This window comes from Petaurus breviceps, unplaced genomic scaffold (assembly GCF_028583685.1).
Source record: "Petaurus breviceps papuanus isolate PSGF00001 unplaced genomic scaffold, PetGlider_PUasm1.0 419, whole genome shotgun sequence".
Classification (NCBI taxonomy): Eukaryota; Metazoa; Chordata; class Mammalia; order Diprotodontia; family Petauridae; genus Petaurus; species Petaurus breviceps.
The window spans coordinates 13,590,792-13,616,409 of record NW_027186324.1 but is presented as its reverse complement, the minus strand read 5'-3'; the positions used below and the strand labels follow the sequence as shown (position 1 = coordinate 13,616,409).

The following is a 25,618-nucleotide window of genomic DNA, read 5'->3' as shown; positions in this document are numbered from 1 at the left end:
TCTCTCTCTCTCTCTCTCTCTCTCTCTCTCTCTCTCTCTCTCTCTCTGTCTGTCTCTCTCAACATTTTGGGGACATATATTTTTTTACTTGCTCTTCATTTCTACAAGAAAGTTAATGGTCCTGATCTAATTTTTTAACTGCTCCCTCTAGCATTTAAAGTGATAATAGACTTTTTGTTTTCTTTTATATTTACTCAACATAGCAGTTTGGGTTTAGATATGCATCTGAGTAACTTATTCTAGAATGATACTTTGAGGAAATTTTTCTATCAGCTATATCTGGGAGCAGGCTATGAGGACAAATAGTATACCAGCCACAAAATTCAAATTGCTGCTAGAAATAAGAGCAAGGAATAGCAAGATGCAAACAACAAGATAATCATTTGCTTCAGCAGCTTTCATCCTGCAAAATCACAAATTATCTAAAATGTACTGGGTTAAAAATGAGATATTTACTTACAAATGTTTTTTTAAAAAATTATACTTATTTAACTTTTAGATTCCAATGAGTGAGTAGAGAGCTAGGCAATCTATATTGATATATCTTTTCACTGTTTGTTTTTAGTTTATGAAAAGAAAGCCAGATGTGAAGAATTGAACTTATCTCAGTTCTTTCATTTGTTGCTTGTTACCTTAGACAAGCCACGTCACTTCTCTAGGATTAAGTTTCTTCATTTATAAAAAATTAAAATGCCCAACTAAATGATTTCTGAGGTCCCTTCCATGATAAACAAATGATTCTGTGAATTGTTATCTCTGTTTCTATTTCTCTATCTTTCCTATATAGAGTACTCATCACTAACTACCTGTGAGACCTTGGCCAAATCAGCTTGACCTTTCTGGGCCTCAACTTCCTCATCTGCATATATATATATGTGTGTGTGTGTGTGTGTGTGTGTGTGTGTGTGTGTGTGTGTGTGTATTTATGTATGTAAACAATTAGGACTTCCTTCTTTTTACTGTAATCATACTTCACAATCAGTCAATTCTATCCCAGAAACTAAACTTTCTCTAAATTTACTCAACACCCCTGCCTAGAAGGAAAAAACTAAACTCACATATATGGCAAATAAATTCCTAGAGTCTATATATAAAAGGTGGTAGAGTCTTCCAGAGAGATTTCCTTGACAAGGTTAATTCCTTTTATCAAGGTTAACAATGTGAAGTCCCTTCTTTGGACTTGACAATGTTTCTTGCTAAAGTATTAACTGACACTTACCTTAACTTTTTTTTAAATATTTGACACTACATTGATTGAAACATGTTTAGTTATGTACCTGAGCTTGGACTTGACCATTCAACTGAGGGTTAGAGCACAGAATAAAGAGAAAGAGACAGAGGCAATGATGACTGGGATGGCTAACATGAGACTTTCTTATAAAAACAGGGGTTCTCCTCTTAAAGAAAAGTGACAGACCTGTTGCATATATAGGTAAGCACATGCATTAGGGAGCCCATATGGTCTCAGAAAATGATCATATGTGGACATAGATAGGGCAGTGTATGAATAATGGGGCTGTGCGATGGAGTAAACTCTGGACCAAGTGGAATTGTTCCTGGTCCAAACAGAGTACTGAAGTACAACAAGGAATTGACCATAATGGAAAGGAGAAAATCTGAACCTCACCATTATTAGTATAGGCAGTTATGCATATTGTTTAGGTGAGGGTTGGGGGAAAGAAGATCATTTCTCAGCAAGGGAGTCTCAATTTTAAGATAGTAACTAAAAGTCTAAATAAAACCATAGGGAATCTGGGGTCCATGAATTTATAAACTGAGATTAGGAAAGGACTCTGAGACTTTCTGGTCTAACATCCTCATTTTAAATAGGCAGGGTACAACCAACAAACTACATATTTGATACCTCTGATATTACTATATTTGAAGTAAGGAAAACTTGAGTTCAAGTCTCTATTCAGATATTTACCAGTTCTGTGAGATATTGGGAATGCCATTTATCCAATCTTAACAGTTTTCTCATCTCTAAAATAATGGTGGTGGTGGTTATCCATGCTTCATACTTAAAGAAGATCAATGACATCACAAGAGTAATGTCTTGACTTGCACATGAGTTAGTTTTAAGTGAGGCAGAGCTGTGTAGAGTTATCAGCCTCGCTCTTTTCCTCCAGTCATGAGAGTTAAGGGACAAAACAAAAATAAAAATAATTGGCAACGGCCCAGTGTCATACTAATCAAACAACCAATGGATGATTTTATAAAGCAAGAAAAAATATGTTATTAATAAGGGCATACCGGCAGAGTAGAAACAGGACAACTGCTGAGCTCTGGATCCCACCACCTCCAATTCATGTAAAAGTTGACTCTGAACAAACTTTGGAGGTATAGAACCTACAAAATGACACAGAGAAGCTAACCTCCCACTGAGGACAGCCTGGCAGGCCAGCAGAGAGCAGCCAGCCCAGTGCTCTAGGAGCCAACCACAGGACTGGGGAAGCTGGAAGATTTAGCCCCAGGGGAGGGGTGATCTGACCCAGATCACCAGCAGCTGTGGCAGTTTCCAGAATTATCAACCCATAGAAAAAAAGGACAAAGGGAGAGGCCAGGGCAGTGTGGACTATGGGATCCATGAGTTGGGAGTGTGGTCAGCCTTTGTCCCCTGGAGGGAGAAGATGAAGTGCTGTGGCTGTGCAGCTGCCGCCACCAAGTGGCAGCTTCAGATCCTGGCCTGCAGAGTGTAGGGGAACCAAGCACCAGTCTGAGGGGTAATTACTCTTGCTTTAACCTGCTTGGATCTGGATCCCTGTCTAGGGTGGAAGTCCTAGGGTGTGTGACCAGCTTGCCAGAGCATGTGGAAAGTTCAGAGAGGGCATCCAACTAATACCTCCAGCACCTGAGAAAACCCCAGCTTTGGTACAAAGCTCCCCCCTCTGGTACCAGAGTCCTACTGTGGCAAAAAGCCCCAAAGTCAAGTAATTGAATGGCAACATAAGCAAATGAGGGAAGCAAAGCAAACAGAGGAATCCAATGTTAGACTCCTTTTTGGGTGACAAACAGGATGAAAGCATGAAACAGGAGGAAGACAGTGAAGTCAGAACTCCTGAACCAAAAGCTTCCAAGAAAAATATAAGCTGGTTACAGAACATAGAGAAGCTTAAAAAGGATTTTGAAAACGAAATAAGAGAAATGGAGGAAAAATTGGGAAAAGAAATGAGAACAATGAAAGAAAATTATGAAATGAGAGTCAACAACCTGACTGAAGAAAATTACACCTTAAAAAATAGACTAACTGAAATGGCAAAAGAGGCTCAAAAAGCCAATGAGGAGAGGAATGCCTTAAAAAGCCAAATTTGCCAGATGGAAAAAGAATCTCAAAAACTCACTGAAGAGAATCATTCCTTGAGAATTAGACTGGGGCAAATGGAAGCTAGTGACTTTATGAAAAATCAAGATACTATTAGACAGATCCAAATAAATGAAAAAAATAGAAGGCAATGTGAAACATCTCATTGGGAAAACCACTAACCTGTAAAATAGATCCAGGAAAGATAATTTTAAAATTATTGGACTAACTAAAAGCTATGATCCAAAAACAACCTAGAAATCATACAAGAAATTCTCAAGGAAAATTTCCCTGATGTTTTAGAATCAGAGGGCAAAAGAGAGGTTGAAAGAATCCACCCATCACCTCCTGAAAAAGATCCCCAAAAGAAAACTCCTAGGAATATTACAGCCAGGTTCCAGAATTCCCAGATCAAGGAGAAAATGTTACAAACAGCCAGGAAGAAACAATTTGAATATTGTGAAAACAAAATCAGATATTCCAGAAGGCAAAGAAGCTGAGATTAAAAGCAAGAATCACCTACCCAGCAAAATTGAGTATCATTTTTCAGGGGGAAATATGGTCATTCAGTCGAATAGAGGACTTTCAAGCATTCTTGATGAAAAAACTAGAGTTGAATAGAAAATTTTACATTCAGATACAAGAAACAAGAGAAGCATGAAAAGGTAAACAGGGAAAAGAAATCATATGGAACTCATCAAAGTTGAACTACTTATATTCCTACATGGAAAAATGATGATTGTAACTTATGAAACTTTTCTCAAGTATGAGAATAATTGAAGAGAATAGAAATGTGTGTATGTGTGTGTATATGTGTGTATACATACATATATGTCTACATAATAGCGTATATGGGTGTACGAATACATATGTGAATGTGTGTATATACATAGATATTGGGCACAGTACCAGTTTAATGGGAAGGGATGATACTTAAAAAGGTGAAATTAAGATACTTAAAAAGGTGAGAGGGGAATATAATGAGAGGAGATGGGGAGAGACAGATTGGGGTAAACTATCTCAAATAGAAGAGGTAAGGGAAAATGGTTACAGTGGAGGGGAAGGACAGGAAGTAAAAAGGGAATGGGTCAACCTTATTCTCATTGAATCTGTCTCGGGGAGGGAAGGACATACACACTAAATATGTTATCTCATCCTACAGGAGAGTAGGGGGGAAGGAGATGAGAGGGGGGATGATGGAAGGGAGGGCAGGTTGAGGGGGCGGGAAGTTGGAAGCACTCCCTTTTGAAAAGGGACAGGCTCAAATAAGAGATTAGAAAAAGTGGTAGGTGGGATAGGAGGGAGGAAAATATAGTCAGTCTTTTACAATATTTCCACTATGAAAATGTTTTGCATAGCTACACATGTACAACCTATATTGAATTGCCTATCTTCCAAGTCAGGGTGGATGACAAGGGAGGAAGGGAATGAATCTGGAATTCTAAATTTTAAAATAAAATGTTATATATATATATATATATATATATGTATGTATGTATGTATACTATTATCAATATTAGTTTGCATATAAATGGAAAATAAGATATACAGGCACTGGGGCATAGAGATCCACCGTGCCCTACTGGAAAGTTAGAGGGGCTATGGGAGAAGATATGAAAGAGAGCAGATTGGAGGAGGGGATATCCAGTGGGATCACTATTTTGAGGTGGTGGGTAGGGGAAAAACAGGGGGAAAATTGTAACTCAAAATCTGGCGGAAATGAACGATGTAAACTAGAAGTTGATAAAGGATTTGATAAAAAAAAAATAAGGGCAAACTCTTTACATGCCTACACAAGAAAAGGACACTTGTAACTCTTGAGAACTGTATTGTTATTACACCATTTAAAAGTGGTATACATAGCCAGAAATTGTGGGTATAAGTTGACTTTGACGTGATGATAAAAAAAAATCTAATTAAGTTGTGAAAAGGGATTGGACTGGGAGATGAGGAAAGCAGGAGGCAGACAAGAGTAAATTACCTCACATGGAAAGTCACAAAAACCTGTTACAGTAGAGGGAAGGAGGGAAATAAGCAATATTTGAACCTTACTCTCATCAGAATTGGCTCAAAAATGGAATAACATAGTAAGTTAGATATAGAAATCTAACTTATCCTACAGGAAGTAGGAAGGAAGAAGGGAAAGAAAAAGGAGGGGTTAGATAAAAGGGAGGGAAGAAGTAGTAAAAGGGGAAGAAAAGGGAAGGGGCTAATAGAAGGCAGAGCCTACTGAGGGAGATGGTGGTTGGAAGCAAAACTCTAGCAAGGAGGGAAAGAGAGAAAGGAGAAAGAAAAGTATAAGTGGGGGGAAATAGAATGGGTGGCAGAGACTGGGCATAGACTAACATCTTAGACCCCATTCTAAGATAAAATCAAAATGGATACATGATTTAGATAAAAAGACTGATACTACAAGCAAACTAGAAGAGCAAGGAATAGTTTACCTGTCAGATCTATGAAGAAGGGAAGAATTTATAGCCAAATGAGAGAAAGAGAACATTATGAAATACAAAATGGATGATTTTGATGACATTAAATTAAAAAGGTTTTGCAAAAACAAAGCCAATGCAAACAATATTAGAAGAGAAGCAGAAAGCTGGGAAACAATTTTTACAGCCAGTGTCTCTTATAAAGGCCTCATTTCTAAGATATATAGAGAAATGAGTTAAATTTATAAGAATACAAGTCAATCCCCAATTGATAAATTGTCAAAGGATATGAACAGGCATTTTTTCAGATGAAAAAACTAAAGCTATCTACAGTCATATGAAAAAAAATTCTCTAAATCACTATTGATTAGAGAAATGCAAATCAAAATGACTCTGAGGTATCACCTGACACCTATCAGATTGGCTAATACGACAGAAAATGATAAATGTTGAAGAAAATGTGGGAAAATCGGAACATTGTTGGTGGAATTGGGAATTGATCCAGCTATTCCAGAAAACAATTTGGAAATATGCATACCTTTTGATCCAGGACTACCACTACTAGCTATGTATCCCAAAGAGATCATAAAAAGGGGGAAAAGACCCACAAGGACAAAAATGCTTATAGTAGCTCTTGCTGTGGTAGCAAAGAATTGGAAATTAAAAGGATGCCCATCAACTGGAGAATGGCTGAACAAGTTGTAGCATATTAATATAATGGAATACTGTTGTGCTATAAGAAATGATGAGCAAGCTGACTTCAGAAGAACCTGGAAAGACTTATATGAACTGATACTGAGTGCAATGAGCAGAAGCAGAACATCGTATACAGTAACAACCAACTTGTGTGATAACTGACTTTGACAGATTCAGCTTTTCTCAGGAATACAAGGATCTAAAACAACTCCAAAAGACTCATGATGGAAAATGCTATCCACATCCAGAGTCTTTGGAGTACGAATTCAGATGGAAGCATACTATTTGTCTTCCTTTTCTTTCATTGCTTTGTTTGTTTTTTTTTCTTTCTCGTGGTTCTTCCCATTAGTTCTAATTCTTCCTTACACCATGACTAATGTGAAAATATGTTTAATATGAATGTATAAGTTGAGCCTACATCATATTTCATGCCACCATGGGAAAGGGGAAGGAGAGGTAGGGGGAGAAAATTTAAAACCCCAAATCTTATGGAAGTGAATGTTGAAAACTAAAAATGAATTAATTTTATTTTTTAAAAGCATATCACTATAGAGGAGGGCGGGGACAAGATAACGGAGTACAAGGAGGACCTCCCAGCTGCTCTGGCTTCCATCTTCCCCAATCAATGAAAAAAAGGGACGCTGAACAAACTTTGCAGCTGCAGAAGCCACAAAATGACACAGAGAAGCTAAGCTCCCGCTGAGGAAAGCCTGGCATGAAGCAGCCAGCACAGTGCTCTGGGAGCCGAGCCCAGCCGAGGTTGGTGGGCCTGACCAGACACCAGCTGGAGGGATTCCAGATCACCAGCAGCTGTGGGGGTCCAGAAATATCAACACATAGATGCAAAGGACAAAGTGAGAGGTCAGTGCAGTCTGGACTTTGGGATCCAGTAAGTGGGAGTGCATCTGCTTTTGCCCCGGGGGCGAGAAGCTCCTGAGACTTCTCGCAGCAGAGCCAACCAGCACCACCTGGCAGCTTCAGCTGCTTGCCTTCAGACTGTAGGGGGACAAAGCACCACTCTGAGGGGTAATCACTCTTGCTTTAACCTTCTTGGATTTGGATTGTAGTCTAGGGTGAAGTCCTGGGGTGTGTAACCACCTTACCAGAGGGTATGGAGGCTTCCAAAAGGGCACCCAACTAATACCTCTGGCACCTGAGAAAACCCCAGTTATCAGGACAAAAGCTCCCCTGTTTGGTGGCAGAGTCCTACTGTGGCAAAAAGCCCAGGGGTCAAGTGACTTAGGGGTATCATGACCAGGCAAAGTAAACAAAGCAAACAGAATGTTGCAACATTAGACTCCTATTTTGGGGACAAAAGGAGAAAAGCATGGAACAGGAGGAAGACAGTGAAGTCAGAACTCCTGCACCAAAAGTTTCAAAGGAAAATATGAGCTGGTTACAGAACATAGAGGACCTTAAGAAGAAGATAAGAAAAGTGGAGGAAAAATTGGGAAGAGAAATGAGAACAATGCAAGAAAATTACGAAATGAGAGTCAACAGCCTGACTGAGGAAAATAACACCTTCAAAAATAGACTAACTCAACTGGTCAAGAGGATCAAAAGGGTAATGAGGGGAAGAATGCTTTAAAAAGCTGAATTTGCCTGATGGAAAAAGAATCTCAAAAGCTCTCTGAGGAGAATCATTCCTTCAGAATTAGATTGGAGCAAATGGAAGCTAATGACTTTATGAGAAATCAAGATCCTGTTAAACAGATGCAAACAAATGAAAGAGTAGAAGGCAATGTGAAATATCTCATGGGAAAAACCACTGACCTGGAAAATAGATCCAGGAGAGAAAAATTATTGGACTAGCTGAAAGCCATGACCAAAGTAAGAACCTAGAAATCATCCTCCAGGAAGTTCTCAAGGAAAACTGCCCGGATATTTTAGAACCAGAAGGCAAAATAGAGGTTGAAAGAATCCACCGATCACCTGCTGAAAAAGATCCCAAAAATAAAATTCCTAGGAATATTATAGCCAGCTTCTGGAATTCCCAGATTAAGGAGAGAATATTACAAGCAGCCAGGAAGAAACAATTTGAGTATTGTGGAAACACAATCAGTTGATAAGCCAGGATCTGGCAGCTTCTACACTGAGGGATCAAAGGGCCTGGAATATGATATTCCAGTGGTCAAAGGTGCTGGGATTAAAACCAAGACGTCACCTCTCCAGCAAAACTTAGTATCATGTTTCAGGGGAAATTATGGTCATTCAGTGGAATGGAGGACTTTCAAGCATTCTTGCTGAAAAAACCGGAGTTGAATAGAAAATTTGACATTCTGATACAAGAAGCAAGAGAAGCATGAGAAGGTAAACAGGGAAAAGAAATCATAAGGAACTTATGATTTATTGAACTTATTGAACTATTAACATTCCTACATGGAAAATCAATAATTGTAACTTATGAAACTTTTCTCAGTATGAAAATAGTTGAAGGGAATGGAAAAAAAAATATATATATATGTCTACATATGAGGGTATATGGGTATATGAATACATACGTGAATGTGTGTATATATGTTTACATTTTTACATAGAGGGCACAGGACCCATTTAATAGGAAGGGATGATACTTAAAAGGTGAAATTAAGAGGTAAGAGAGGAGTATAATGAAAGGAGATGGGGAGAGACAGACTGGAGTAAACTATCTCATATAGAAGAGGCAAGGGAAAATGGTTACAATGAAGGGGAAAAATAGGAAGGCAAAAGGGAATGGGTCAACATTATTCTCTTTGAATTTGGCTTGGGGAGGGAATGAAATCCACACTAATTGGGTATCTCACCCTACAGGAGAGTAGGGGGTAGGAGATGAGAGGGGGGATGATGGAAGGGAGGGCAGGTTGAGGGGGAGGAAAGATGGAAGCACCCACTTTTGAAAAGGGATGGGATCAAAGTAGAGAATAGAATGAGTGGGAGGTGGGATAGGAGGGAAACATAGTCAGTCTTTTACAATTTATCTACTATGTTAAAGATTTGCATTAGCTACACATGTACAACCTATACTGAACTGCTTATCTTCCCAGTAAGGATGGGTGACAAGGGAAGAAGGGAATGAATCTGGAATTCAAAGTTTTAAAATCAAATGTTTATATACATATATATGTACATATATACACATACATACATACTATTATTAATACTATTTTACATGTAATTGGGAAAAAAATATACAAGCACTGTGGCATAGAGATCCACCCTGCCCTACTGGATAAGTCGAAAGGGGTATTGGAGAAAATATGGGAGAGAGCAGATTGGAGGAGGGGATATCCTCTGGGACTACTATTTTGGTGTGGTGGGTAAGGGAAAAACTGGGAAAAAATTTGCAACTCAAAATCTGGCGTAAATGAATGATGTAAATTAGAAGTTAATAAATCATTTGAAAAATGAGAAAAATAATAAAAGTTTTTTTAAAAAGAATGTAACCAAATATCTTTAGACCCCAGAGATTCCAATGACAGACACATACACAAAGAGGTCAAAGATAAAAAAGAAAAGATGTCCCATATATACTAAAACATCCTTACCAGCATTTTTGGTGATAGTAGTTAAGTTGGAAACAAGCTGTTATTTGGTGCATGACTAAATTGTGTGGTACATAAATGTAATGAAGTAGGAATGCACATTCATAACAAACTATAAATATGAATACAGAAAAATATGGGAAGACATATGCACTAATAATACAAAGTGAAATAAGCAGAACCCATAACCCATTTACTCCATGAGTATAAACATGTGAATGGAAATACCAACAATGTAAGTTGTGTAAAAGGACCAAGGGGAACCAAATATAAGAAAAAATTCACCTCCCTTCTTTACAGGTGGAAAACATGGATGTGAATCTGTCAGACTCAGTTAATAAAACCATTTGCTGAAAAAATGTATATCACTATATTCATTTAATTGTTTTTAATATAATTCATTGTGGAAAAATCATACAGTGACTTAATACTGCAGCTTTTCTACTTCTTGATTTTTTCTTTCTACTTGCTAAGTACTGTTTTACTTTTCATTTTTTAAAAATCTTGTAAGGTATACGTCAGTAACTGTGAGGTTTTAAATAATATATGAGTGCCTAAGAATGTTTCAAAGACAGTAGGAGTCATTTGAAGAGTTTCCTTTAACAAATTCAAATAAAAAGCACAAATCAGTTTAAAAAATTAAAGAAATCTTTTAAATATTTATATCTACAAATTGTAAATCTTATAAAGATGGCATTTTGCCTTCTGTTAGGTATATTTTATTAATGAGCACTGTATTTATTTGAAAATATTTTTCTTGTAAATTGTGCGTGCATGTGTTTATATTTTCCTGTGATAAAGGAATGACCTCAATCTACATTCCATTTATTTTAGATTTGGCAGTAGAAAAATCAATGGTGGGATATTTATCTATCAAGATATGTTCTGAGGTCATCCCATGGATAATTTTCTCCATTCATTCATTCAAAAAGATCTGCTAAATGGCTTCTATGTGCTTTGCACTATTTCAGCTATATTGAGAGTATAAAAATGAAACAATTTTAGCTATGAGTTTTTCCTCAAAGAAAAAAATAACCATAATTTTTATTAAAATGTCTCTATCCCATATGTATATAGTGCCAAAAATTGGACAATATCATGTTTTACATTTAAATTTTACCTACTTAGGAAGTCTCCAATTTACAAATAGGTTTAAATTTGGAATACATTTTACAGTGGAAACAACAGTGGTTAAATTTTTATTCTCACCCATAGTAGCCGAACTATAGGATTAGCCTCAGGTCTCATTCCCTATGATGCAGGACAGGGGTATAGTAATAATAACAACAATAATGACTAACTCTTCTATAGCTATCTATATCTTTAAGTTTAAAAAGAACTTTACAGAAATTATCTCATTTGATTCTCACAACGATATATAGAGGAGACTGAGAAGTGACTTGCCCAAGGTCATGTAGCTGGAAAGTGTCTGAGACAGAATTCAACTTCCTGATTCCAACTCCAGTATTCTATCCACTGCACAGGTGATGAGAATTTCTTTGCCCTTTCCAAGTATTTTTGCCAGTTTCCTTTTTTCTTCTTTTCCTCTCCTTTTGTTTGTCCTCTTCTTCTTCTTATGACATTTTTCCTTAGGCTCCTAACACTTTCCAAACCTCAACATAAAAATAATTGTAGCTTATTCATTGCGAAAAATTATCTTAGAGACTCCCACCCCCAGCCCCCTTCCCTAAAGTTCTTCACAAGGACACTACAGATAATGAGATTGCATGGAGTTTTATCCTAGTCAGACCCCAAGCCTACTCTGAATTGATTTTATCAAAGGTATGGAAGCTCCACGGTGTTCTGCTCAGGCTTGAGTGGAGACAGATTCTTCTGCCCAGGTTGCCCAAGGCTGGGAGTAATCTGGTATGGAGGGAGGGGCAGGGGACAGGTTCTGAGAGAACAACTTTTTTATCAACTGTCTGGAGGTAAAACGATGGCAGAGTGATATAAGCCTCTATTGAAAAGGTGTATAAACTAGGCACCCCAATCCCCAAATCGAGTTAATTCTGGACTGGCCCTCTCAGAGAGGGCCCAGTTCTGAATTGTAACTCCCATGCAATGCATGTTGCCAGCTTGAGAAACATTAAATATGGACACAGTCTAATTTTCTTTTGTGTTTTGTTTTTGCAGGGGGGGAGTCAGGGCAATTGGGGTTAAGTGACTTGCCCAAGATCACAGGGCTAGTAAGTGTTAAGTGTCTGAGGCAGGATTTCAACTCAGATCCTCCTGACTTCAGGGCAGGTGCTCTATTCACTGCACCACCTAGCAGTCCCTTCTTTTGTCTTTCTTAGAACAAACTCTGTGAAAGCTTGACAGTACCAATCTTTATTATAGAGAATAAGAATAAGAGCTCTAGGCTGGGGCTGAGAGCGTGGGAGAATTATCTATTGCAGACTCTCTGTGTCAGATGATTCTGGTCCCCTTGCCTGATGCAAGCATCACAGATACTGAGGCTCCTTCAGAGTCTACCCAATATGACAAATCTTTAATAAATTTTGCTTTTCTTTGGCTGAGAGAATACTTGAGTCTAATTCATTTGGCAGGACCCAGAGTGTTCATATTTTGGGGTCGAGCACCCCTAACCCTATACTTCAACATCTTATGTTTCCCTTACCTCTTTAATAGTGTCTACCTCCCAAGCTTGTTGTGAGGATCAAATGAGATAAGAATGTAAAATGCTTCACATACTGCCTGATACATAGTAATTGCTATATAAAGTTCACCATTTTATTGTTATTATTATATGTGTTTTTAAAATCACAGGAGTGTGTAACCTGTGACATTGAGGCCACATGTGGTCTTTTAGGTCCTTGGGTGTGCCCTTTTGGTTGAGTCCCAGTTTTACAAAACAAATTATTTTATAAAGGGATTTGTTCTGTGAAGTTTGGATTCAAAAGGACCTTGAGGTCATGGGTTCCCCACACCTCAGTTCAATATGAATTCAAAAGGCTTTACCATAGGTCAGGTACAAGTAGCTCATTAGAACATGTGGGATGGAGATGACTTTGACTTTGCACAGCTCATATTTCATCTGTGCTACTTCAATTCTACTTAGCTCATGGTGGTCAGCACCTTCTTTGAGTGGAGCACACCATGTTGGGCAGTCCTGAGTCAGTTTCTCCCATGTCTCAAAATCCATACTGAAGTTCTTCAGAGAAACCTTGAGAGTGCCCTTGTACCACTTCTTCTGGCCACCATATAAGTACTTTCCTTATTTGAGTTCCCTGTGAAATAATCTTTTAGATAATTGTGAATTTGACATTGGAACTCAGTGGCCAGTCCATTGGAATTGCGATCTCTGTAGAAGATTTTGAATTCTTGGAAGTTCAGCTCAAGAGAAAACCTTAGGATTCTGGGAAGATGGCAGAGTAGGTCATACAATTCCAAGCTCTCAAGATTTCCTCCACATAAGAGATAAAACAGTGCTTCAGGGAAAGCATAGAGAGGTAAAAATAAACAAGATGAGGGATAAAATAGGAGTCCTCCTGGCAAACCTCCAGGTTAAGGACCACTTAATCAACAAGCAGAAAGCCATGGGATTAATTGGTTTGGGAAGTTGACTTGACCCCAGCCAAGGGAAATTTATCCCACAGAACAAGGAGGGGAGTTGGGTATCTGAGCTGGGAAGATAGAGGGAAAAAACACCAGATGAAGAGTAGCAGACAGGGGCGAGGGAGGGGGGGAGCAGAAGCAGCAGGGCAAGGATGCTGCAGGCTGTGGGCACTTACAGGAGGCTGGAGGTCTTCATTTGGGTTTCAGGTGAGAGAGGACAACTGAAGGAGAGTCTGAGGTGCCAGAGGCACCACCCCAAAACTAGAGGTGATTAAAAAAATTGAGCTATTACACAAATAATGCACAGGCAAAGGAGAAAGAATCCAACCACAGAGAGTCACTGTGGGAAGAGAGACCAGGGTTCATCTTCAGAAGAGAATATTGAAGCAAGGTGGTGGAGGAGAAACAGGACGTCCATGCATCTCTAGGTTCAACTTCCTCCAATACATATAAAAAATGACTCTAAACAAACTTTAGACCTACAGAAGCCACAAAGTGACAGAGAGAAACAAATCTCCCACTGAAGAAAGCCCAGCAGGCCATCAGGAAGGGTCCATCACAGAGTGCTGGGAGCCAAGCACAGTCCAGACTGAGTTGTGGTTTTAGCCCCAGGGCAGCCCCACAAGCCATGGCTGGAGCAGACTTCACAAGAGTAAATTACCAGCAGTTGTAGCAGTTTCCAGACTTCTCAATCCACAAATACTAAAGACAAAGTAAAAGGTCAGCATGGAATTCTGTTGGAACATGGGGAGTGTAGTCAGGCTGCTACCCCCAGGGCAAGAAGCAAAGGAGGCACAGTGGCTGCAGCTGCTGCTACTTCCAGATTTCCTGGCCTGCAGATTGTAGGCGGATCAAGTGACCATTTAGAGGGCAATTGCTCTTGCCTTGACCTTCTTGGATCCGGATTGCAGGCATGCATGGTGGTCTTGGGGTGTGTGACCAATGAGCCAGTGTATGGGAGCTGTAGAGAGGGTGCCCATCTAATAGTTCTGGCAGTTGCAAAAACTCCAGTGATTTGGGACATGGCTCTCTCTCCATTCTGGAAGCAAAGTTCTACCATGGCAAAGAGCTCAAAAGTCAAGTAATTGGCTGCCAATATGGGCCAACAACAGAAGCACAAACAGACAACAGAATCATTTTTTGGAGACAAAAAGGATGAAGGCATGGAGTGGGAGGAAGACATCAAAGACAGAACTACTGCATTAAAAGCCTCCAAGAAAAATATGAACTGATAACAGGCCATGGAGGAGCTCAAGAAGGATTTGGAAAATTGGGTAAGAGAAGTGAAAGAAAAATTGGGGAAAAAAAATGAGAATGTAGCAAGGAAATCATGAAAAGAGAGTCAACAGCCTATTAAAGGAGACGCAAAAATACACTGAAGAAAATAACACCTTAAAAATAGACTAACAAATGGCAAAAGAGGCCCAAAAAGCCAATGAGAAGAATGCTTTAAAAAGCCAAATTTGCCAGATGGAAAAGGAGTTTCAAAAACTATCTGAAGAGAATAACTCCTTCAAAATTAGACTGGAGCAATTGGAAGCTAATGACTTTATGAGAAATCAAGATACTATAAAACAGATCCAAACAAATGAAAAAAAATAGAAGGTAATGTGAAATATCTCATTGAAAAAATCGCTGACCTGGAAAATAGATACAGGAGAGATAATTTAAAAAACTGGACTACCTGAAAGCCATGATCAAAAAAGGGGTCTAGACACCTTCTTTCAAGAAATTCTCAAGCAAAATTGCCTTGATATTCTAGAACCAAAGAGCAAAATAGAAATTGAATGAATTCACTGATCTTCTCTTGAAAAAGATCCCCCCCAAAAAACTCTTAGGAATATTATAGCCAAATTCCAGAGTTCCAAGGTCAAGGAAAAAATACTGCAAGCAGTCAGGAAGAAACAGTTTGAGTATTGTAGAAACACAATCAGGTTAACACAAGACCTAGAAGCTTCTACATTAAGGGATCAAAGGGCTTGGAATATGATATTCCAGAGGTCAAAGGAGCTAGGACTAAAACCAAGAATTACCTACCCAGCAAAACTGAGTATAATGCTACAGGGAAATATATGGTCATTCAATGAAATAGAGGATTTTCAAGCATTCTTGATAAAAAAAAAAACTTGAGCTGAACAGAAAATTTGACTTTCAAATACAAGAAGCAAGAGAAGCATGAGAAGGTAAACTGGAAAAAGAAATCATAAGGAACTTATTAAAGTTGAACTGTTTACATTCCTACATCGAAAAATGATAATTGTAACTTATAAGACTTTTCTCATATGAGGATAATTGAAGGGAATATATATGTATATACATATATGTATACATACATATATGTATCTATAGGATCATGTACGTATATATAAATTAATGTGTGAGTGTGGGCATTTGTATGGTCATGTATACATAGACAGAGGGCACAGGATTAGTTGAATAAGAAGGGATGATATCTAAAAAATAAAATTAAGAGGTAAGAGAGGAATTTATTGGGAGGAGAAAGGGAGTGATAGATTAGGGTAAATGATCTCATATAAAAGAGAATATAACAAGAGAAAACTGTTACAATGGAGGGGAAGTGCAGGAAGGTGAAAGGGAATGGGACAACCTGATTCTCATTGAATTTGGCCTAATGAGGGAATAACATACACGCTCAATTGGGCATTTTACCCTACAGGAAATAGGGGGGTAGGAGATAAGAGGAGGTAGGATAGAAGGGAGGGCAGATTGGGGGGAGGATAGTTAGAAGCAAACATTTTTGGAAAGGGATAGGGTCAAAGGACAAAATAGAATAAGTGGGAGAAGGGATAGGATGGAGGGAAATATAGTTAGTCTTTCACAATATAACTACTATAGAAATGATGTGGGTAACAATATATATACAGTCTATATTGAATTGCTTATCTTCCCATTGGGGGTGGGTGAGGAGGGAAGAAGTCATTGCTATTTGTTCACTCAATTTCTTTCATACATTTCTAATAGTCAAAATATCTTTCCACAAAAAAGCATTTCAAGAATATATTTCAGGGCAGCTAAGTGGAGCAGTAAAGAGAACACTGGCCCTGGAGTCAGGAGAACCTAAGTTCAAATTTGTCCTCAGACAAGACTTAACACAAAAACTAGCTGTGTGACCTTGGGCAAATCACTTAACCCCAACTGCCCTCCAAAAAGCAACAACAAAAATAATATATCTCAACCCTCATTAAAAGTCTTTGGCATTTTATTTTCTTAGTGAAGAAAGAGAGTTGCCATGGCATGTGAATTTATTTATAAGCATATATTAGCAAGTGGCACAGACTAGTATTTATTTCCTGGGCATAATTCCAGAATCCTGGCAGTGTCCCAAATGTCCCTGAAGCCACCATGAGATACAGATTTTTGAGCAAGCAAAAGCAGATACTGGGAAACAACCAGCCAGAGAGAGAACCAGATTATCACAACGCTTTTGTGACTTGACAGTCAGCTTAGATATGTGATGAGATGCAATCTGGGGTTTATTTCCAGCTCTGTTGTTTTGGGATATGGCAGTCATTATTATGTATAGCTTTGAAACCCAGCCTTGAAATTAAGACACTCCCCATCTGACAGTTAGAGGTTAAGATCTTATGGAAGGATTCTCACTCCACTGTGAGGCCAAGGAGAGAGAAAAGATAGAAGAATGAAGGCAAACAGAATTCTGAGCCAGAGAGCTGCAAAGTGGATTATGTAAACATGCTGGTGGCACTCACTCTTTCTCTGCTGAATTTGCTTTCCTGGGAAGAAACCATATGTCATAAAAAACTTTTCATAATTTCCTTCTGATTGATCTTCAATAAAAAGGGATAAGATATTAAATCTCAGAGTTCTCACAGTTTTCTATCTCCCCTCATAAACAATTTAATTTGAATTAATATTTATTAAATACCGATGGTGTACAAGAGATTGTATTGGTTACCAGGCTAGGAGTACTGCATTAAGCAAACAAACAATGGGAAAAACCTGTCTGCTGTCCCTGCAGATGGGTTCACAGTCTGGTTTGCACAATCAGTAGAGCAAACTCAGATAATCTATACTTATAAGATCTGAATATGAAATTATATCCTCTATAGCCAAATTAGAGAAGGCTTTGCTGAGATCCTAAATAGACTCTATGCCGGAAAGGATGAAACTTTTGTTGGGGGAGGGGGGGGAGTGGTAGTCTCATTTGTGGAAAAAAACTGAATCATCCTATTCTTTATATGCAAAGATAAAATTACTGACATCTTCTCCATACAGGATGAGTGAACATGTCCTCATTTGCTTGATGCTCAGAGAAATCATAGCCTCAGAAGTCTGTTAGGCTCCCTTTTAACAAGTCCATTCTTTTGTTGTACCCATATTTGTTATGGCTGTAGTTGAGGCACTAGGGTGAAACCAGGTATAGCTCCTTTTAAGAGCCCCATCCCCCCCACCCAGTCAGCCAATTAAAAGACACTGAATCAGCAAAACCTATAAGATCATAGGGTCATCTATTGCAGAGGTGTTTAATATTGCCTCATCCAGATTAAAAGACCATTTTCCAAGGTCATCTTGGGTACTTACACATCCACAAAGTTCATTCACCAATTTCTCTTCCCAACGCACTCACTCACTCCAGTGGGCATGATCTTTAATTATCTTGAAAATTTCTTTATGTACATCATAGTGCATTCATTAGCAATCGTTCATTAAGCAATCATACAAAAATACCATGATACCCCCTACCTTTCTCATCCTTAGTTACTAGACTGAACTTGTCTTAACTGGAAAGGAATTATGCCTTTTTTTATCTTTGTATTCCTGATGCACAAGGCACCTCCACCCAGTGGATATTTAAAAAGCATTTGTTTGAATTCACGATTCTTGCTATTTTTGAGTCCTGTGAAAGTTGATTGAAATTGACCAAGAAGACTCCATCAACTATATGATGCCACACAACTGTCTTTTTAATAGGCAACAACACTACACCTTTATACTTATCTTAGTCCTTTCTGTCCCAAAGGAATTTATGCTTTCAATTCCATTCAGAGATTTGGGGATTCATAATTCAGAGGCAGGTAAGAATTGTATTTTATAGAAGAGACAGATTTTAGTCTTATAGTGCTCTGTCTCAGAAGAAATATTAGAAACATAAAAAGCTAATAACACTAAAGTTTTCCCTCTCTGGGTTATCTTTTCTACATTAATTATACAGTAGATATCTAAATGGATCAGCTTGCTGAAAAACATCTCCTTTCTGTTAAAAGGGTATTCATTTCCTTAGTATCTCCTCCAGTTGAGAGATGTTATCATAATCATTGGAGGGAGATAAGATAGTATAGTGCCAATTAGTTTTATTCATTAAATTGATTGATTGTTTCATGAAACAGACAAGGTTTATATGACAACTGTGGAGTTAGATTCTTTTGGTACCTCAGGTACCTACTTGTAATTAATGTCCCTTTGAAAGCTTCTTTAGATCATCCAGATGTTGAAGTTGTTCTTTATCATGTGTCTGAGCTGTTTTTAGTCAGCTATTCAGAGTGAAATCATGGGTTGTAAAACCACAAAAATGGTCTTAAAGGCATGAGGCTTTCTTATGTTTCTCTCTTACCTTAAGAAGACCAAACTCATAATGCACTATTTTTAAATGTTTTATTAAAAACTTTATATTGACTATCAATTCTACCAAACTTGCATAGTTACTACTTACATTTCGGGATCTGAGACTTATTTACCCTACTTCCTACATGAGGCCTTCTAGATGGAAGAGCCTTCCTTCCCCAGCAAAACAACAACAGCCATAACCTCATGATCATTATGTAGCTATAGTCTTCCTCAATAGAATCGGGGCTGCCTCTCTTTTGGTTTTGGTTTTGTGTCCCTAAGCATCTATTATATTGCCTACAACACAGGAGTTGACTTATAAATGCCTATTGATTGATCTAAATGAATTAATTTCAGTAGAAAAATCATAACATCATTTTAATTATTCCCACTTAGTCCTCAACCAGATTTTTTTGTGCATCCAGTCATTCTAATTCGTTGGGTTAAAATACATTATTTGTCATGACAAGCATTGTTTATTTTTTCTAGAGCTCTCATTAATGGTAATTTGCTCTGTACAGAACCTTATATATGTATTCCTTACCTAATGTGATCCTCACAATAACCCCATGAGGCAGGGAATGGAAAAACAACTATCATCATTTTATAGATAAATGAACTAAGGCTTAGAAATGTAAGATTAACTTTCCTAGGGTTACACAAATACATAGAACCATATCTCAAACCCAGGCTGGCTGACTCCAAGTCTAGCATTCTTTCCAATACATGTTGCCTCCATGGTATATGGATAAGGACTGAATCTGTGATTTCATTGCCACAGAAATTCCCAGTTAAATAAATGCCTTTCACCAATATCATTCAGTGCCTTCTTTGCAACTTATAGTCTTTAGAGTGTTGCCTAGACCACCGAGAGTTTAATATATTTGACCAGAATTACACAGCTATGATGTTTTAGAGGCATGACTTAAACTGAGGGATCCTTGACTGACCCTCAATCAACATATCCATGCTGTTTCTCTCTCCCCTCCAAAGGAAACTTAAAAGTACATTTTCTTCTTTTGCAAGAGTATTCTATCATAAGCCTTCCTTCTCTACTAATTTGCCTTATGTAATGAAGCACATTGCTCTGCAAACTTTCAAGTCTCTTGAAGCTGACAAACTACATGTCCTTTTTCAGTTTAGCTTGCCTTAGCTTGTCCCCACACAATCACACTATTACTTTTTATTTGTCCTTTGTGACATGGCCTAAGTTTTTATTGGCAGTTTTTTAATGTAGTTTCCTTTTGCCTTTCTGATCTTTGTATAGTTCTGAGTTTAACTAACTTGAGATTCTGCTATACTTAACTTTCTTTCCTACATAATGGTGTTTTGGATTCAAGAGCCCATAACTATTTAAAGAGAATTAGTTCCCCAAAGAGTCTTTCTCTATTATATTATCATCTTAATGACATCCTCCTCACCATGACACACCTATTAAAAAGTACCTTCTTGAAATTCACTTTCTTCCTTTGCTGGTTTCTCTGTTAAGCTTTTGGGAGAATTTCTTTGATCATCTCCAACTAAAAATTTTCCCCGTTGTAAATGTTAAGCTATAATTTCCCTCTTCAGTAGGAATGAGATGGAGAAGAATCTTTATCCTAATGGATTCTACTCCCTTTTCCTTTTTTTCAATGAGATATATCTGAAAATTAATATTCTCTTGGAAGTGCCATACAGATCATAAATGATCTTTAATGCTTAGGACCTATAAATTACTTTTAGCCTATATGATTTCTTTTCAGAAACATGATGGCCACTTCACAGCTATCCAACTGGTTGGTATGCTTCGAGGGATTGCATCTGGTATGAAATACCTTTCTGATATGGGTTATGTACATCGAGATCTTGCAGCTCGAAATATACTAGTCAACAGCAACTTAGTCTGCAAAGTGTCTGATTTTGGTCTCTCTCGTGTACTAGAAGATGATCCAGAAGCTGCTTATACAACAACTGTAAGTTTCTATCATATAATTTGCTACATTGTATATGTTTGCATACTTTGTTCTCTTTTGTTCCTAATGCTTCATAACTAGAAATGCCCACATGATCTGTGATATTCTGGTAATTCTATATTCTCTTACTTAACATGAAAATTTCATTAAGGGGCTTCTTAATATTGAATTGTCAACCAAGTAGCAAATTGCTCTTTTATTTCTTTCATCTAGTTAGACAATCGATAAATATTTATTAAGTGCATACTATGTGCCAGGCCCTATGATAAATTCTTTTTAAAAATGTAAAAGGTAGTCGGTGGTTGATGTACATCTTTGGGATTCATGCTACAGAATGGTCTTGTAGATTAAAAAAATTCTTGTATAAGTTATTTGTGTTATCTCAAAAATTAGAAGCCCTGAATGTCACCAAGTTAGACCCTACTTTATTGGATTTATATACTTATGAGTGGTACTACAGTAAAGTTCTATTATATATAGCATTTCATCTTTATAACAAATTTCATTGAAAGATTTGAAAGTGCATGATAATATATATCTGTTACGAATACAAACCCAGATTCTCCAAAAATGGGGTTGTTTTTATAGATGTTCTCTATTTTATCATCAGGAGAAGCTTAGGTACAGAACGCTAATCTGTTGGATACCAGACTTTTTTCCTTGGCATCTGTAATCTAAAGTAGTTCCCAGAGTCATTCAGGTATATTTTTCTATGCCACCAATTTCAAGTCCATTAAATTCCATTAGTCTTTTGTGTTATTTAGTTGTTGTGGATACCTTCTAATTTACAAAAAAAAAAGTAGTGAAATGTTTTCTTTTTTAACACAATCTTTGGTGAATTATCACACTCATCTGCTAGTCAGCTACAATGATAAATAACTCAGCAAGGCCTGCTAAGTCAAATTTGATTCTCAGTTCTCTTCACCTTACATCCAATGTTAATAAAAAGATGGATCTTCATTCCTTTGTCAATATTTATTTCATTTCCTGTGAGCCTTTATCTTTGGAAATTTAGTACTCAATTGTTAAAAGTTTGAATCAAAATATAGTATTTTAAACAGATAATTTTGTGCCCCTAATTTATTTTTTAAGAAGTGTTCCATTAGATTTATCAGTGGCATTTTCACTAATTTCTATTACTAAGAGGCACAGTTCTGAAGAAAATAAATTAATCTCGCAGAGTCTGATGTATAAGATGTTGGTATCAACTGATCTTTTCATTTGAATAAAAGGCTTCATAAAAATTAGATATTACAGTGTTTATAAATAAAATAATTGTTTAAAAATACTGTTCAGTCTCATTTTCAAATGAAAGAAAATCATAATGGCCTTTAGGTTTCAAGGTATGTGCCATTTCCCCTTTTGGTATACACAAATGTGCAACCCGAAAGACAACTTGGGTAGGGGTGGTAAAAATGGATGAACTTTTTTTGTCAATTACATTATTAATAAGCCTAGAAAATGTACAAACTGTATTTGCAAAAGATAAAACAAATTAAATTTGCTAAAAGGTAGAGAAGAGGAAATCTTTACTAAACAACATTTAACTGGCTAGCAAAATGTAGATTATTTATACAATTAATGAATTTAAACTCCCTTTTTATTTAGATGCTTGATTAACTAATAAGCACATTTGACATCAATAGCTTAGCAAAAGCAAAAGTATCTAAACATAGTATGGTGTTTTATATTTTCTAAGTCTAGATAGATGCTAGGTAGTCTATCCACTGTATCACCTAGCTGCCCCAATAAAAACACTGGTGCAGTACAAAACAATAGAACCTTAGACTGTAGGATGCAGTACTAGGCCAGGAGTCAGGAAGACTCATACTCCTGAATTCCAATCTGACCTCCAACACTTACTAGTTAGATGACCCTGTGCAAGTCACTTAACCCTATTTCCCTCAGTTTCCTCAACTGTAAAATGAATTAGAGAAGGAAATGGCAAACCACTCCAGTATCTTTGCCAAGAAAACTCAAAATGGGGTCACAAAGAGTCAGACGCAACTGAACAACAACAATATTTGTATTAAATCATTTCAAGATTTAGTGACTTTGTTTTGTTGTTTTTTAATATTATGAAATATCACAATTAAAGGAATAAATTCAGCAAGTCAATTCTTGCCTTTACTGGATTCCAACTTTGTTCAAAGAGACATGTTCTGTGTTTATTTGCCAGAGAAGTGTTTCAGTCAGAAGACAAACTTGAAGTCAAGTTTACTGAAATCCAACCCAAAGACAACCTGGGATCCTTAAAACTTTGTTTCAAAGGACTGATCTTAGCATATGCTGATGGTTACTACTTCCATAATACAAAATTGCATTAAAAACTGATGTACCCATGGATCTATATTTATTGCCATATAGAATATATTTGTTCATTTTACAAGGAAGCTTTGATTTTGTAAAAAAAAAAAAACATGTATTTCACATACAATAAGAAAGTAAACATTCTCTCAAATGAATACTTCTAATTTTAGGAAACATCTATGAGCTCAGTAGAGTTCACATACAATTATAGTAAGATTGAAGTTATCACTTTTGCTTAAGTAGTACAAAGGTTTCTTAAAATACAGTGCTTCAGGACCTGGAATAGAGTGAGTTTTTGTTTTATTGTTTGTTTGTTTTACATTAAATGAGGGAAGAGTCATACAACAGAAAGTCTTTTCAGTACGATTAAGAATATTTGAAAGAGATTTGTCAGCTAGGGCTGATTCCCAAGACACAATGACTGCCCCCAAGGTCTGATTTTGGGGGACTGATGAAAAAAGCCAATTGGGCAGTTTTCAGAGAGACTATTGCTCCCTAAATTGTAAGAAAGGAGGTGACTGAGACCAGAGTCTATATAACTAGGGTGAGGTAGGCAGGAATTTACCTCAGGGTCCGCTATTTAGGGGAAGGTGCATAGGCAGCTTTGATCCTTTTCCAGCTCACTGGAGATGAGGAGGGTGGGGAGGGAAGAACAAAAGAACTTCCTACCCTGTCCTATGTAGCACAGGATTTGTCCACTGGTGCTCCTCTTTCCCCATCCAACTCTGACCCTAGAGCAGCAGCAAGGATAAGCAAGGATAGGCACTGATGTCTACACTTGGGGCTATAGTCAGAAGAGCAAGCAAGTAGGAGGGAGCCACAGGCCCGATCGTCCAAAATACGGTGCTTGACCTGTGATAAGAGGTCTCCAGGCTAGAGATTTATTTGGGAGGACAAAGCTCCACTGGATACCACCTGTGCCTCCCTTTCATACCCAGAATGAAACTGGTCATCCAGTATTGCTAAGAGATAATGCTGTGCTTGGCTAAGTATCCTCTGCTGCAATCAATGGTTTCTAGTAGTCTAAAGGCTGTGTCTGGGGAGTTTATATATCTGCACTAGGGAAGAATTTCTCTGACTCATTTACGGATATTTCCACTACACTGAAGAAGAAAAATACATTTTAAAATGAAAATAGAACATATCGTAACTTGCATAGAAAATTAATTGTCTTCATTCATTCTTTATATTTCACAAGCCTTAAAGAAAAGTGACACAAAAGAAAAGGAAAATGTATCTAAGCAATCATATTTTTAAAGCAAAGTTCTCTAGAAGAGGTATACATTTTCAAACTGAAATTTCTTGGTGGATTCTTTTCTACTCCATTCTTGATAAAAAAAAAACCTTCAAAATGAATGCTATTTCTTCTTCTCCAAGATGGTTTCTATTAAACAGATTTAACTAACATAAATAGATATTTCCATAGTGTGTGTGTGTGTATTTATGTGCAGGAATATCTTATATAGTTTGAACAGATACTACATATGAAAAATGAGTTGCATCTAACATGAATAGAGATCTTCCATCAGTATGTCTATGTGTCCTATATGTCTATTTTTAATTGTGCATATTTTTATTAGTGGGAGAAATACTTATTTCTTCCCCTACCCCTTCCTTATACTTCATGGTTTTCTATAATTACATGTAAAAACAATTTTTTGTCTTTATTAATTTGTTTCTTTACTTTTAGTTTACAAGATTCAGTTTGACAATCCCTTGAGTTTCAAATTTTCTCCCCTTCCCTCTCCTCCCCCCCAAAGTAAGAACCTAGAAATGACCAAAGTAAGAACCTAGAAATTATCCTCCAGGAAGTTCTCAAAGAAAACTGCCCTGATGTTTTAGTACCAGAGGGCAAAATAGAGGTTGAAAGAATCCACTGATCACCTCCTGAAAAAGATCCCAAAAAGGATACTCGTAGGAATATTATAGCCAGGTACCAGAATTCCCAGATTAAGGAGAGAATATTACAAGCAGCCAGGAAGAAACAGTTTGAATATTGTGGAAACACAATCAGTTGATAAGCCAGGATCTGGCAGCTTCTACACTGAGGGATTAAAGGGTTTACAATATGATATTCCAGAGGGCGAAGGAGCTGGGATTAAAACCAAGAGTCACCTACCCAGCAAAACTGAGTATCATGTTTCAGGGGAAAACATGGTCATTCAGTGGAATAGAGGACTTTCAAGCATTCTTGCTGACAAAACCAGAGTTGAACAGAAAATTTGACATTCAGATACAAGAAGCAAGAGAAGCATGAGAAGGTAAACAGGG

At 37.4% G+C, this 25,618-nt stretch overlaps 1 protein-coding gene across 1 annotated transcript in view; it reads left to right on the top strand.

Annotated features, from left to right (window-relative positions):
• Positions 1–25,618, top strand: part of EPHA6 (EPH receptor A6) — an 862,386-nt gene that overhangs the window by 686,669 nt on the left and 150,099 nt on the right. Inside the window, exon 14 of the mRNA XM_069100744.1 lies at positions 20,828–21,037. Within this exon, the coding sequence (XP_068956845.1) occupies positions 20,828–21,037 (210 nt within the window). The remainder of the gene's footprint in view (positions 1–20,827; positions 21,038–25,618) is intronic.